Below are 16,207 nucleotides of genomic sequence, written 5' to 3'. Positions count from 1 at the left end.
TATTAAGACAGGAATACTCCAAAGAACTACAGTAATACTACTACAATACTACTGGTATACTTCAAAAAGTCTACATTAGAAACACTTTAAATATACTACTAAAATACTACAAAAGTATCACTTTAGAAATATTACCAAAATACTTCTACAGTAATACTTTGTACAAGACACTTGTACGGACATCTTAAGACAGAAATACTCCAAAAAACTACAGTAATATTTCTACAATACTACAGATATACTCCAAAAAGTCTACAATGGAAACACTTCAAAAGGACTACTAAAATATTCCAACGTATGACTTTGAAAATATTAGCAAAATACCTCAACAGTAATACTGTTGTACAAAATACTAGTATGGACATATCGAGACAGAAATACTCCAGAAAAACTACAGTAATACGACTACAACACTACAGATATACTCCAAAAAGTCCACAATGGAAACACATCAAAAATACTACTAAAATACTGCAAAAATACTACTTTAGATGTACTTCAATAATACTTCTAAAGAAATACTACATAAATATCACTGCAATTATACAGAAATAGTACAACAATGTATATAAAAGTAAATAAAGCAGGACTAATAAATGGTGTTTTTGTGTACCAACTTTGTCCACTTTGTGACTTTGGGTGTCTACGACCAAAATACTACGACAAAAATACTACGAAAATACTATTAAAAACTAAAAATCAAATTTACTGCTTGAAAACAAGGACCTAATATATTATTTTGATTTCATTCTAAAGAGAAAACATGCTATAGAAATACTACAAAATACTACTCGGGCAATACTAAAATACTACGACCAAAATATTAAACCAGAATTACTACAACAGTAAAACTACAGTAATACTATAAAATACTACGAAAAAACTACGGAAATACTACAAAAGTACCACTTTGGAAATATTACCAAAATACTACTACAGTAATGCTATTGTACAAAATACTAGTACGGAAATACCAAGACATAAATACTTCAAAAAAACTACTGTAATACTACTAAAAGTACCACTTTTGTCGTATTTTACCAAAATACTTCTACAGTAATACGATTCTACAAAATACTAGTACGGACATATTAAGACAGAAACTCCAAAAGAACTAATGTTGTACTACTGCAATACTACAGATATACTCCAAATGATGGAAACACTTCAAATATACTAGTAAAATACTACAAAAGTACCACTTTAGAAATATTACCAAAATACTTCAACAGTTGTACGGACATATTAAGACAGAAATACTCCCAAAAACTACAGTATTACTACTACAATACCACAGATATACTACAAAAAGTCTACAATAGAAACACTTAAAAAATACTTCTAAATTATGACAAAAGTACCACTCTGGAAATATTACCAAAATACTTCTACAGTAATACTTTTGTACAAGATACTAGTACAGACATATTAGGACATAAATACTCCAAAAAAACTACAGTAATACTACTACAATACTACTGATATACTCCAAAAAGTCTACAATGGAAACACTTAAAAAATACTACTAAAATACTGCAAAAATACTACTTTGGAAATACTCCAATAATATTTCTAAATAAATACTACAGAAATACCACGGCAATAATACTATAATACGAAAATACTCTTGCATAAATATTGTGACCAAAAATTCAAAAAATGACTACTTTATTTTTTGTTGTATTTTACTACATTACTAATCGTACAGCTTGAGGTAAAGGGGATCGGGAAGGGGTGAGAAAACTACAGCCCGTGGGCCAAATTCAGGTGTTTTCATCCGGGCCACTAAACCAAAATGGTCAAAATATCATGACAATGCATATAAAAGTAAATAAAGCACAGCTAATAAAAGGTGTTTTTGTATGCCAACTTTGTCCACGTTGTGCCTTTGGGTGTCTAGGACCAAAATACTACGACAAAAATACTACGAAAATACTATTAAAAACTAAAAATCAAATTTACTGCTTGAAAACAAGGACCTAATATATTATTTTGATTTCATTCTAAAGAGAAAACATGCTATAGAAATACTACAAAATACTACTCGGGCAATACTAAAATACTACAACAAAAATATTAAACCAAAATTACTACAACAGTAAAACTACAGTAATACTATAAAATACTACAAAAATACTACGGAAATACTACAAAAGTATCTCTTTGGAAATATTACCAAAATACTTCCACAGTAATACTATTGTACAAAATACTAGTACGGAAATATCAAGACATAAATACTCCAAAAGAACTACAGTAATACTCCTACAATACTACAAATATACTCCAAAAGGTCTACACAGGAAACACTTGAAAAGGACTACTAAAACACTACAAAAGTACCACTTAGGAAATATTACCAAAATACTTCTACAGTAATACGATTCTACAAAATACTAGTAAAGACATATTAAGACAGAAATACTCCAAAAAAACCTAATGTAATACTACTACAATACTACAGATATACTTCAAACGATGGAAACACTTCAAATATACTAGTAAAATACTACAAAAGTACCACTTTAGAAATATTACCAAACTACTTCTACAGTAATACTATTGTACAAAATACTAGTACGAACATATTAAGACAGGAAAAACTCCCCCCAAAAATACAGTATTACTACTGCAATACTACAGATATACTCCAAAAAGTCTACAATGGAAACACTTCAAAAAGACTACTAAAATACTCCAAAAGTACCACTTTGGAAATATTTCCTAAATACTTCTACAGTAATAATATGGTACAAGATACTAGTACGGACATAATTGGCAGGAAATACTCTAAAAAAAAGACTACAGTAATACCATACAATACTACAGATATACTCCAAACGATGGAAACACTTCAAATATACTAGTAAAATACTACAAAAGTACCACTTTAGAAATATTACCAAACTACTTCTACAGTAATACTATTCTACAAAATACTAGTACAAACATATTAAGACAGAAAAACTCCCCCCAAAAAACTACAGTATTACTACTACAGTACTACAGATATACTCCAAAAAGTCTACAATGGAAACACTTCAAAAGTACTACTAAAATACTCCAAAAGTACCACTTTGGAAATATTTCCTAAATACTTCTACAGTAATAATATGGTACAAGATACTAGTACAGACATAATAAGCAGGAAATACTCTGAAAAAAAGACTACAGTAATACCAGACAATACTACAGATATACTCCAAACGATGGAAACACTTCAAATATACTAGTAAAATACTACAAAAGTACCACTTTAGAAATATTACCAAACTACTTCTACAGTAATACTATTCTACAAAATACTAGTACGAACATATTAAGACAAAAAAACTCCCCAAAAAACTACAGTATTACTACTACAATACTACAGATATACTCCAAAAAGTCTACAATGGCAACACTTCAAAAGGGATTACTAACATACTTCAAAAGTACCACTTTGGAAATATTTCCTAAATACTTCTACAGTAATAATATGGTACATAATGCTAGTATGGACATAATAAGCAGGAAATCCTACAGTAATACCATACAATACTACAGATATACTCCAAAAAGTCTTCAATGGAAACACTTAAAAATACTGCAAAAATACTACTTTGGAAATACTTCCATAATACTTCTAAAGAAATACTACAGAAATACCACTGCAATAATACTATAATACGAAAATACTCCTGCATAAATTTTGTGAGCAAAAATTCAAAAGATTACTACTTCATTTTTTTGTATTTTACTACATTACTATTCGTATAGCTTGAGGTAAAGGGGATCGGGAAGGGGTGAGAAAACTACAGCCCGTGGGCCAAATTCGGGCCTTTTCATCCGGGCCGCTAAACCAAAATGGTCAAAATATCATGACAATCTATATAAAAGTATATAAAGCAGGACTAATAAAACGTGTTTTCGTCTACATACTTTGTCCCCCAAAATACTACGACAGAAATACTACAAAAATACTATTAAAAACTAGATATCAAATGTAATGCTTGAAAACAGGGACCTAATATATTATTTTGCTTTCATTCTGAAAAGAAAAATGAAGCTATTGAAATATTACAAAATACTACTACAAAATTATTACACCAGAAATACTACAACAATAAAACTACTTTCTCTCACTCTCTCTCTCTTACTCACTGTCTCTCTTTCTCTTTCTATCTCAATACTTCTACTATTCTTTCTCTTTCTTGCTTTCTTTCTCTCTTTCTTTTTTTCTCCCATTTTTTTCTTTCTTTTCTCTTTTTTTCTATCTGTCTTTCTTTTGTTCTTTCTTTCTTTCTTTCTTTCTTTCTTTTACTTTCTTTATGTATTTTACTCTCTGTCTTTCTCTTTCCTTTTCTCTGCTTTTCTCTTTTTTCTCTCTTTTCTTCCTTTCTTTCTTTCTTTCTTTCATTCTTTCTTTCCTTATTCCTTTCCTTATTTCTATCCTTCTTTATTTCTTTTTGTCTTTCTGTTTTGTGCTCAAGTAAGACACAGACCAGTGACGTGCAGTCAGTGGAGGCACAGCCTCACCTGTCATCATGGAAATATTTAATTCAAAATGTTGTTGTTTATACTTCCTTCTTTCTTTCTTTCTTTTTTTCTTTCTTTCTTTCTTTCTTTCTTTCTTATTTTCCTTATTCTTTTTTTCTTTCTTTCTTTCTTTCTTTCTTTCTTATTTTCCTTATTCTTTTTTCTTTCTTTCTTTGTTCCTCTCTTTCTTTCTTTCTTTCTTCTTTCTATCTTCCTTTCTTTGTTCTTTATTTCTTTCTTTTTTAATTTATTTATTTATTTATTCATTTATTTCCTTATTCCTTTCCTTATTTCTATCCTTCTTTATTTCTTTTTTTCTTTCTGTTTTGTGCTTGTGTTCAAGAATGACACAGACCAGTGACGTGCAGTCAGTGGAGGCACAGCCTCATCTGTCATCATGGAAATATTTAATTCAAAATGTTGTTGTTTATGCTTCCTTCTTTCTTTCTCTTTCTTTCTTTCTTTCTTTCTTATTTTCCTTATTCTTTCTTTCTTTCTTTCTTTTTTTGTTCCTCTCTTTCTTTATTTCTTATTTCTTTCTCTCTTCCTTTCTTTATTCTTTCTTTCTTTCTTTCTTTCTTTATTTCATTCTTTCTTTCCTTATTCCTTTCCTTATTTCTATCCTTCTTTATTTCCTTTTTTCTTTCTGTTTTGTGCTCGTGTTCAAGTATGACACAGACCAGTGACGTGCTGTCAGTGTCATCATGGAAATATAAAATTTAAGATGTTGTTGTTTATGCTTCATTCTTTCTTTCTTTCTTGCTTGCTTTCTATCTTTCTTTATTCTTTCTTTCTTTCTTCTTTCTTTCTCTCTTCCTTTCTTTATTCTTTCTTTCTTTCCTTTGTTCTGTATTTCTTTCTGTATTTCTTTTTGTATTTCTCTCCTTTCATGGAAATATAAAATTTAAAATGTTGTTGTTTATGCTTCCTTCTTTCTTTCTTTCTTTCTGTCTTTCTGTCTTTCTTTATTCTTTCTTTCTTTCTCTCTTCCTTTCTTTATTCTTTCTTTCTTTCTTTCTTTCCTTTGTTCTGTATTTCTTTCTGTATTTCTTTTTGTATTTCTCTCTGTATTTCTGTCCTTTCATGGAAATATAAAATTTTAAATGTTGTTGTTTATGCTTCCTTCTTTCTTTCTTTCTTTCTTTCTTGCTTTCTGTCTTTCTTTGTTTCTCTCTTTCTTTCTTTCTTTCTTTCTTTCTTCTTTCTTTCTCTCTTCCTTTCTTTATTCTTTCTTTCTTTCTTTCTTTCTTTCTTTCTTTCTTTCTTTCTTTCTTTGTCCTGTATTTCTTTCTGTATTTATTTTTGTATTTCTCTCTGTATTTCTGTCCTTTTCTGTCCAACAACATTGTTAGCAGTACAAGCTAAATGATTCTTCCAGAAACACACAAGTAGCAAAAAGTATCCGGACGCTGGAAGGAGGTCTGAGACCCCCCCGGCCTACTGGTTCTATAGGAGCCAGAGACCTGGCCTACATATCCTGCATAAGGACGGGAACGGCTCAACTGCACCCCAGAGCTGGAAACAGCAGCTGTTGGCTGGGAAAGTACTGATAAGAAAGGATACAGCTAGGAAAAACAATCCACTTGACTCCGGCCTAAGCATGACTCGTAGCGCTGATTACGAACAAATTCAACTTACGAACATTCGTCCCTCCTAAGTAGGGCAGCGTCTGCACTGCACATTCCTGAGACATCAAAGGTGATATGATAAGAGAAGGGCGGATGGCCATGGCTGGGAAAGTACTGATAAGAAAGGATACAGCTAGGAAAAACAATCCACTTGACTCTGGCCTAAGCATGACTCTGAGACATCAAAGGTGATATGATAAGAGAAGGGCGGATGACCATTGCCGGGAAAGTACTGATAAGAAAGGATACAGCTGGGAAAAACAACACACTTGACTCCGGCCTAAGCATGACTCGTAGCGCTGATTACAAACAAATTCAACTTACGAACATTCGTCCCTCCTAAGTAGGGCAGCGTCTGTACTGCACATTCCTGAGACATCAAAGCTGATATGATAAGAGAAGGATGACCATGGCTGGGAAAGTACTGATAAGAAAGGATACAGCTAGGAAAAACAGTCCACTTGACTCCGGCCTAAGCATGACTCGTAGCGCTGATTACGAACAAATTCAACTTACGAACATTCGTCCCTCGTAAGTAGGGCAGCGTCTGTACTGCACATTCCTGAGACATCAAAGCTGATATGATAAGAGAAGGGCGGATAACCATTGCTGGGAAAGTACTGATAAGAAAGGATACAGCTAGGAAAAACAGTCCACTTGACTCCGGCCTAAGCATGACTCTGAGACATCAAAGGTGATATGATAAGAGAAGGGTGGATGACCATTGCCGGGAAAGTACTGATAAGAAAGGATACAGCTAGGAAAAACAGTCCACTTGACTCCGGCCTAAGAGTGACTCGTAGCGCTGATTACGAACAAATTCAACTTACGAACATTCGTCCCTCGTAAGTAGGGCAGCGTCTGTACTGCACATTCCTGACACATCAAAGGTGATGTGATAAGAGAAGGGCGGATGACCATTGCTGGGAAAGTACTGATAAGAAAGGATACAGCTAGGAAAAGCAGTCCACTTGACTCCGGACTAAGCTCGTAGCGCTGATGCTAATGAGACGAGCGCAAATGAGAAATGAGTTTCTCTTTCTCGAGCAAGTGGGATGTCACGCTGCCGGTGACGAACCGTATCGTGACACGGCGTCCGGCCCACGGTTATCCTCGAGTTACCCATAATTTAAAACGATGAACGGGTGCGATGGGGTTTGATTTCGGCCAATCGGAAGGCGGGGAGGACGAAAAGCCCGCCTCCTTTTGTACCACACACTATGCTTGGCGGTCGAGCAGCTTCATGTTAGGGTTAGGGTAGCCTTTCCAGCAGCTCCGTGTTCTGTTCTCGTTTTATCGCTTTTGTTTCTCAGGTTCTCTTTCTCTCTCTCTTTTTCCCTCTCTCGCTTTCTTTTCTCTCTCTATCTCTATTTTTATTTCGCTCTCATCTACTCGTCCGGCCTCCGAGAGAATGTTTGTTTTATGGTGTGGCCCCCCCGGGTTAAAATAAGTTTGACACCCCTCGCTTTAGAGTATAGTTTCGATTCCATTCGCCCTATAGGTGCGGCTTATATAGAGAAAAATATCAAAATATTTTTTGGGGTGCGCTTTAAAAATGGAGCGCACCTTAGAGTGCGGAGAATACAGTGTTTGGTCAGTGAAATAAACTTCTCATCTCATCTCATTAGCTACACCGCTTATCCTCAGTAGGGTCGCGGGGGTGCTGGAGCCCATCCCAGCCATCATCGGGCAGTGGGCAGGGGACACCCTGAACTGGTTGCCAGTCAATCGCAGGGCACACAGGGACAGACAACTCGCTCGCTCATTCGCACCTAGGGACAATTTGGACCGGCCAATCCACCTGAAATTCATGTCTTCGGAATGTGGGAGGAAACCGGAGTGCCCGGAGGAAACCCACGCAGGCACGGGGAGAACATACAAACTCCGCACAGGAAGTCTGGAGCTGGATTTGAACCCAAGACATGAACTGTGCCGCACATGCGCTAACCACTGCGCCGCCGTCCTGCCCTGAAATACACTTGTTTACACAAATCGCTTCTGTTTTCATTCTGCATAACGAATGAATGAATGAAAACTTTATTCGAACATCAAAATAAAACTAGAAGAAAAACAATAACTCAACAACAAAATAATATTACATAATATGTTCGGAAAGGGGTAGTAAGAAGCAAATGCTTATATTCCCTTCCCCTTCATCTTCCCTATTATATACACCAATTATATAACAACAATTGTAATAATAATAAGAATAACAGTTGTAAGAATAGCAACAATAACACAAAGTTAACCATAGTTCTAGACCACACTCAGAGAAGCGCAAGAGAAAAACAAGCTGCAGGTTAAAATATGTCAACTTGATGTTGCCAAAGCCATGTTCTTCTCACAAACTTGTATTTATTTCTCTCTCTCTCTCTCTCTCTCTCTCTCTCTCTCTTTTCCACCCCTTTTCTCCCACTCTCTGTCTCTGTCTCTTTCACTCTCTGTGTCTTTCTTTTTCTCTTCCTTTGTTCCTCTTTTCTCTTTCTCTCTTCCTACCCTTCGCGCTTTCTTTTCTCTTTTCTCTCCTTATGTCTTTCTATTTGTCTTTGGATTTCTTTCTTCCTCTCCCTTTATTTTCATCTCTCTCGCGACTTTTTATCTCTTTTGTTTCTCACACTCTCCCTCTCTCTCTTTTTCTTTCTTTGTCCCACCCTCTCTCCTTTTCTCTCCCTCTTTCTCTTTTTTTTATATCTCTTTTTCTTTCTCTTTAATCGACTAGTCCCACCCCCGACAGAATGTTTGTACTATCGTGTGCCCCCCCCCCCCCCCCCCCCCCCCCGAGTTAAAATGAGTTCGACACCCCTGTTCTAGACGCACTATTCCCTCCACTCATACCCGATTTTCTTCACCTCTGTATTCCGCCAGGAATGTTTTTTGGTATTTAAATTCGAACAAGCGAATCGTCGGACATTTTTTTAATCTCGTCTTGTAAATTGTTCCAAAGTTTGACTCCACACACAGACACACACATACTTTTCCTGGTGGTTCTCACCTTTGGGATTATGAATTCACGACAGTTATCATTTCCCTCTGACTTGATGTGAGTAAATAGGCGCCGTGTTGGCTTGGTAAGGTTAATTGTGAGTTATTAAGGTGAATTGCGGTTATTAATAATGGGGGGGAATTCGGCCGAGGTTGCAGTTAGAGGAGAAAAGAGCAGTGGTACTGATGCCGAAGCACTCCAGTTACACAAGAGAGGAAGAGAAGAAGAGGAGACACATTCACACACAGAGCAAATCTTGGTTTAGCTTACTTTAGCATGGCCTCCTCCTTCGCCTCCTCCTCCTTTTGCCGAGCCAGCACAGCCATGATGATCTTCCTCTCCTCCTCCGTCAAGTGACTCAAGTCGGGCTCCGGGATGGCCTGAGCGACGGCCGGACCCCGAGGGCCTACCGAGGCGAACATCTTGCCCAGCACCGCCCCTGGAGATCGGGATCACGGATCACGCTGGCGGGGGGGATCACGACATGGCCCGCGGATGGAGGAGCGGGGGATGCGGAGTTCCCATGGCGGTTGTGGGGGAGGCACCCGGCGAGGGAGGGGGTAGTAGTAGCGATAATGGTTGTGGTGGCGCTGATGCTCCCGATCGCCGTTATCCCCTCTTGGTTTCCCCCCTCCCGACCGCCCGCCTCTCCCCTCCGCCACCTCTCTTTCAAGGGGAGCCCATTTCTCCGGTGCGGACGGAGCGGGGGTGGGAAGGAAGGGGGGTTCCGGTCTCCTCGCTGGGCTAGTGGCCTGGATGCGGCGCTGCAAGGCGAGGCCAGGCGGATACTTCCTTCTCGGATGATGCTGCTGCTGCTGCCAAGGAGACGGAGCTGGTCAATGGGACCGCAGCCCCTCAAGCGCGCTCCCTTTCCCCTTGCAGCGGGAACGCGCGCCGCCCTAATTTGAGAATGGGGGGCTCCGCTTTGCCGGGGAAATGCGCGCTCGCCGCAGCCTGTCGCACGTTAGGGATGGGGCGTTTGAGAACGGGACGGATGCATTGGCTGGCTCTAGGGGGGTGAAGGAGGAGAGCCGGCTCCCATCTATAAGGAGTCGGCTCATTTCGAAATAATCTCTCTCTCTCACTCTCTCTCTTTCCCACTACGTGTCTCTCTTTCTTTTCTTTCTCCCCCTCTCGTTTACCCCTTCTCTCTTGCTTTCCCATTCTCTCTATTTCTGTATATATATTTTTATATCTTTCTTTTTTACCCCTCTCTCACTATTTCTCTTTTTGATCTCTTGTTTCTCACGTTATCGCTCTCTCTTTTCTTCTCTCTCACTCTCCCCCCCACTCCGTGTCTCTTTTTCTTTTTTTTTTTCTCTCTCTCTCTCGTTTACCCTCCTTCTCTCTGGTTTTCCCCTTTTCTCTTTCAATCTCTCTCTCTCTCGTTTTCCCCTTCTGTCTTGTTTTCCCTTTCTCTCTCTCTCTCTCTCCCTCTCTCTCTTCCCCACTACGTGTCTCTCTTTCTTTTCTTTCTCCCTCTCTCATTTACCCCTTATCTTTTGCTTTTCCATTCTCTCTATTTCTTTCCTCTTTTTTTCCTTCTCTCTATTTCTGTATATATTTCTGGATATCTGTCTTTCTCTTTATTTACCCCTCCGTCACTAATTCTCTTTTTGATCTCTTGTTTCTCACGTTATCTCTCTCGCTCTCTCTCACTCTCTCTCTCTCTCCCCCACCCCGTGTCTCTCTTTCTTTTCTCTCTCTCTCTCTCTCGTTTATCCCTTCTCTCTTGTTTTCCCCTTTTCTCTCTCTCTGTCTCTCTCGTTTTCCCCTTCTCTTGCTTTCCCCTTCTCTCGTTCTCTGTCTCGTTTTCCACTTCTCTCTAGTTTCCCCCTTCTCTCTATTTCTCTCCTATTTTCTACCCTTCTCTCTATTTCTGTATGGATATCTTTCTTTCTCTTTTTTTACCCCTCTCTCACTATTTCTCTTTTTGATCTCTTGTTTCTCACGTTATCACTCTCTCTTTTCTTCTCTCTCTCTCTCTCTCTCTCTCTCTCTCTCTCTCCCCCACTCCGTGTCTCTCTTTGTTTTCTCTCTCTCTCTCTCTCTCTCTCTCTCTCTCTCTCTCTCGTTTACCCTTTCTCTCTTGTTTTCTCCTTTTCTCTTTCTCTCTCTCTCTCGTTTTCCCCTTCTGTCTTGTTTTCCCTTTCTCTCTCTCTCTCTCTCCCTCTCTCTCTCTTCTCCACTCGTGTCTCTCTTTCTTTTCTTTCTCCCTCACTCGTTTACCCCTTCTCTCTTGCTTTCCCATTCTCTCTATTTCTCTCCTCTTTTTTACCCTTCTCTCTATTTCTGTATGGATATCTTTCTATCTCTTTTTTACCCCTCTCTCACTATTTATCTTTTTGATCTCTTGTTTCTCACGTTATCACTCTCTCTTTTCTTCTCTCTCTCTCTCTCTCTCTCTCTCTCCCACTCCGTGTCTCTCTTTCTTTTCTTTCTCTCTCTCTCTCTCGTTTACCTCTTCTCTCTTGTTTTCCCCCTTTTCTCTCTTTCTCTGTCTCTCTCGTTTTTCCCTTCTCTCTTGCTTTCCCCTTCTCTCTTTCTCTCTCTCGTTTTCCACTTCTCTCTAGTTTTCCCCTTCTCTCTATTTCCCTCCTCTTTTCTCCCCCTTTCTCTATTTATATGTATACATTACTTCCTCTTTCTTTACCTCTCTCTCACTATTTCTCTATTTTATCTCTGGTTTCTCACGTTATCACTCTCTCTTTTCTTCTCTCTCTCTCTCTCTCTCTCTCTCTCTCTCTCTCTCTCTCTCTCTCTCTCTCTCTCTCTCTCTCTCTCTCTCTCTCTCCCGTTTTCTCAGTGTCTCTCTTTCTTTCTTCCGTCCCACTTTCTCTTTCTCTCCTTTTGAATCTAAATATTTATCTTTTTCATTCTCTATCCCTCTATCATTTTCTCTATCTTTGTATTTCTAGTTTACCATCACTTTTGTTCACTCTGTCTTATCCCCCTTGCTTTATCTCTATCTTTCACTCTTTTTGGTATCCCTTTCTTTCTTTCCTATTCTACCTCTCTATATGTCTTTTGACGCTTTCTCCTTTCTCTCTCTTTCTATCTCGGTCTCTATCCGTCTTTCTCTTTCTGATTCTCGTTCTCTTTCTTTCTCTCTCTGTCTTTCTCGGTCTTTTCATCACCATCTCTTTCCCTTCCTCACTCCTTTTTCGTTTTTTTTATTGTTCGCTCTATTTATCTCCTTTTCTTAATCTTCCACTCTCTCTCTCCTTTTCTTCGTCTCTCTCTCTCTCTTTCTCTTATTCCCGATCTTGCGCTCGTTGTCCCGCTATCTTGTTTTTTTCTGTAGAAGGCGTTCGTGACTGGTCAAGATTAACGGCGTCATATTTTTTTATTTTTATTTTTTTGAAAATGTTGACTCTGTAATAAAACAACGAACGTTATCACTGTAAATTAGACATTTTTGAAATTAATAATTTTTTATGCTTTTGGTTTCCTTGTTATGAATCTGAAGAAACGTTTGGGAGCTGAAAGAGTCGTTTCTTATTAGTGAGCCGAGCCGAAAGACCCTGTTCTCTAAAAAGAGCTGGAATTCCCATCACTACAGCACGTATCAAAATAAAGGTTTCCTCAGGGGCGAGATATCAGGTTTTCCCGCCCCCAAACGACTGCTACGTAACAGCGTGGGTGCATTGAGCAAATACGCTTAAAATGTTTCCTTTTTGTGTGAATTCCCCTTCTTCATCTCAAGCCAATTGAATAATAACTTGAATTATTTATCTTCTTTCATGCCGTCTGCTCAGACATTCTTGCTCTTTTTTTGCGTGTGTTACTGTTTCTTTAAGGCTTGGACGTCCCCCGCCAGGGAATACTGTTCTCTGATTGGTCAGATTTCGGAATCCTGTAAAGGGGCTTTATGACAGCGTTCATGACTCCACTGTCATTTACATAGAAATGTACAAAACATACTGCAATATATTCTGCAGAAATACGATTACTTACCTAGAATTTGCAATAGGAAGTATTTTGAAAAATAGATGATTTACTTGTACTTTAGCAAGTAATCACCAAAAAAAACGAAAAATTGCCAGATAATTCCAAAGTAAGCCTTATAATCCAGGCACTTTAAGAAATACAGTCAAATAAAAACATAAATGCATATTTACAATTAAATGGCAACCATTTATAAACGAATAAGGGTATTTTGGTTGTGAAAGCAGATTTCCAAATATTTAAGTTCGATGACTTCTTTTTTCTGATTTTTTTAAATGCAACGTTCATTCTAACTGTAATTTTAATTGCATGTGCCTTATAGTCTGGTGCGCCTTATATATATATATATATAGAACAAGGAGAATTATTTTGTAAGGGTGCCTTATAATCAAGTATAAGTGTGCCTTTTAGTCCTGAAAATACGGTAGTTGTTTTAGTACTTTTAATTCCTGTAGAAATGTTTCATACCATGTTTCTCAAATTTGTTCCCAAATCTTGAGCAGTTGTCAACACGTATACCTCATACAAGTATCTTTATTACATCTTATAGTTATTCCTCTCCCAAAAAAGAAGTAATTTCTGTCACGATTTGTCAATTGCCCTCACCTGTGCTCGCTTTTTCAGCCCCAGCTGCCACTCGTCCCCGAATTAGCTCGCTTCCTATTTAAGCAAGGATTCTCGTTTACTTCTTGTCAGTCCGTCGGCAAACCTCAGCGCATGCAAGGCAAGCACTTTTGACTCTGGCTCCCGGTTTGATCCCGACCTGTTTCCTGTATCGATCCCTGATCCAAGGTCCGTTGTCCTGTCTCGGCTACCCATATCCTGCATGTTTCCCTCACCTGTCTCCTGTATCGATCCCCGACCACGGTTCATTCTCCCGTCCCGGCTACTCGACTTGTTCAGATCCACGATTACGCTTTGTTCCCCCGTCGCGGCTGCCTGACTTGCTTCCGATCCCCGACCAAGCTTCGTTCTTCCGTCCCGGCTTCCCGACTTGTTCCGATCCGCGATGACGCTTCATTCTCCCGTCCCGGCTGCCCGACTTGCTTCCGATCCCCGACCAAGCTTTATTCTTCCGTCCCGGCTACCCGACTTGTTCCGATCCGCGATAACGCTTCGTTCTCCCGTCCCGGCTACCCGATTTGTCCGGACCATGATCACGCTCCGCTCTCCGGCCCTGCCTGTCTGCCCCGCCTTCCTGTTCCACCTGTCCAGCGAGCACCAGATTGTTGTTTTATTCCTCTCGCCCTAACTTCCCGTTCCCTTAAAAAACATTGTGTGAAACGTTACGCATTTGGGTCCACTGCTTGTTCCGGCAGTGACATTAACTCCTAACAGCATATTTCTTTTTTAAAGGGACAGTGTGTCAATAGGGCAATATTTTTTATAAACATCTTATTTTATCAATTAAGGCATACAATCCTTCAAGTTCACCGTCTCCGCTAAAAGAAAATTATAAAAACACCCCTCGTATTACAACTCAATATTTGCAATTTTTTTTCCTATGAAGACTGTAAATACTTAACAGTGCTGTCCGGAATTTTAAAATGTTCTACTTGCTGATGCCATCTTCTGGCTTAACTCGGTATTGCAGTCTGTCAAGCTTCTTGCGTGGTGCCTCTGAGTACGTGCCTTTCGTAGACACCGTTGAATAAAGTCCTTTTTTCATCTTTTCAGGGTTCGGGTAGGAATTGGGATTGAGTTTGAAACACTACTTTTCCTACTTTCACCATTTTCATGCTACACTAACAGAAAACTGAGAGGACACGAATGAAAACCGTTTTTGACCTCTTTCCTCAGCGCTGTCTTGTAACACATTTTTCTTTTGCCCATTCATCTTGAGAGTCTTTTGTTTTTTCTCTCTAAAACAGGGGTGCCAAACATGTGGCTCGCGGGCCGGATCAGGCTCATTAAGGGATTGAATCCGGCCTGCGAGACAACGCTGAGGGAAGCGCAAGAGAAAAACGAGCTGCAGGTTGGAATATGTCCACTTGATTTTGCCAAAGCCAGGTGCACCTCATAAAGATGCTGTACTTGTATTTCTTTCTCACTCACTCGCTCACTCACTCACTCACTCGCTCACTCACTCACTCTCAGTCTCTCACTCACTCTCTCACTTTCTTTCTCTTTCTGTCTCTCTCTCTTTTCTCTCTTTATCTCTCTCTCCTGCTTTCTCCTTCTCTCTTTCTCCCCTTATCTTTTATCTCCTTCTCTCTTCTCTCTTTCTATTTCTCTTTGAATTTCTTTCTTCCTCACGCTCACTCTCTCACTCACACTCTCTCACTCACACTCTCACTTTCTTTCTCTCCCTGACTCTCTCTCTCTCTTTTCTCGGTTTCTCTCCTGCTTCCCCCTTATCTCTTTCTCCATTTCTCTTTTTCCTCCTTCTCTCTTCTCTCTTTCTATTTATCTCTGGATTTCTTTCTCTTTCTTACCCTCTCACCATTTCTTTTTATCTCTTTTGTTTCTCACGTTCTCTCTTTTCTCTCTCTCTCTTTCTCTCTTTCTCTCTTTGTCCCACACTCTCTCTTTCTCTCTCCTCTCTTTCTCTTATTTCTTTCCCTCCCTCTCTAATTTACTAGTCCACCCCCCGAGAGAATCTTTGTTCTATTGTGTGGCCCACGAGATAAAATGAGTTTTACACCCCTGCTCTAATGTCTCTATATTACATCTTTAACCCTGGAGTGCCATGCCTAATCTCATTGCATACCATGTTTCTCAATGTTGATATAAATGACAATAAAGACAATTCTCAAAATAAGATTAGAAAAAATAAGAAAGTCAGTATAAATATACAAAAAAAAATTCTAAAGTAGTATTAGGAGCTGGACTACGTTATAAGTGCATCAGAATTTTGAACAGTGCATTGAAAAGTTTAGTGCATTTTGCAGCAATTAAATTATATAAAAAGGAAGAATTTAATCAATTTTCTCAACTATTTTCCTGTTTAAGGTTATAAAAAAATACAAAACATGACTAAATTTGTAAAATATATTTGAAAACATTGGCTGGCAACCAGTTCAGGGTGTCCCCTGCCCACTGCCCGGAGAAGGCTGGGATGGGCTCCAGCCCCCCCGCGACCCTAATGAAGATAAGCGGTACAGCTAATGAGATGAGATGAGGAGATATT

General features: G+C 38.9%; 1 protein-coding gene across 2 annotated transcripts in view; it reads right to left on the bottom strand.

Annotated features, from left to right (window-relative positions):
- rims1a (regulating synaptic membrane exocytosis 1a) overlaps positions 1-10,065 on the bottom strand; it is a 135,915-nt gene extending 125,850 nt beyond the window's left edge. For both annotated transcript variants that reach the window (XM_088351707.1, XM_088351706.1), the window contains exon 1: positions 9,400-10,065. In XM_088351707.1, the coding sequence (XP_088207833.1) occupies positions 9,400-9,551 (152 nt within the window). In that variant the 5' untranslated portion in view covers positions 9,552-10,065. The remainder of the gene's footprint in view (positions 1-9,399) is intronic.
- Between the last annotated feature and the right edge of the window lie 6,142 nt (positions 10,066-16,207).

Source organism: Urocampus carinirostris, chromosome 13, assembly GCF_059441175.1.
Source record: "Urocampus carinirostris isolate Australia breed hairy pipefish chromosome 13, RoL_Ucar_1.0, whole genome shotgun sequence".
Lineage (NCBI taxonomy): Eukaryota > Metazoa > Chordata > Actinopteri > Syngnathiformes > Syngnathidae > Urocampus > Urocampus carinirostris.
This window is presented reverse-complemented; position numbering and strand designations above follow the sequence as displayed.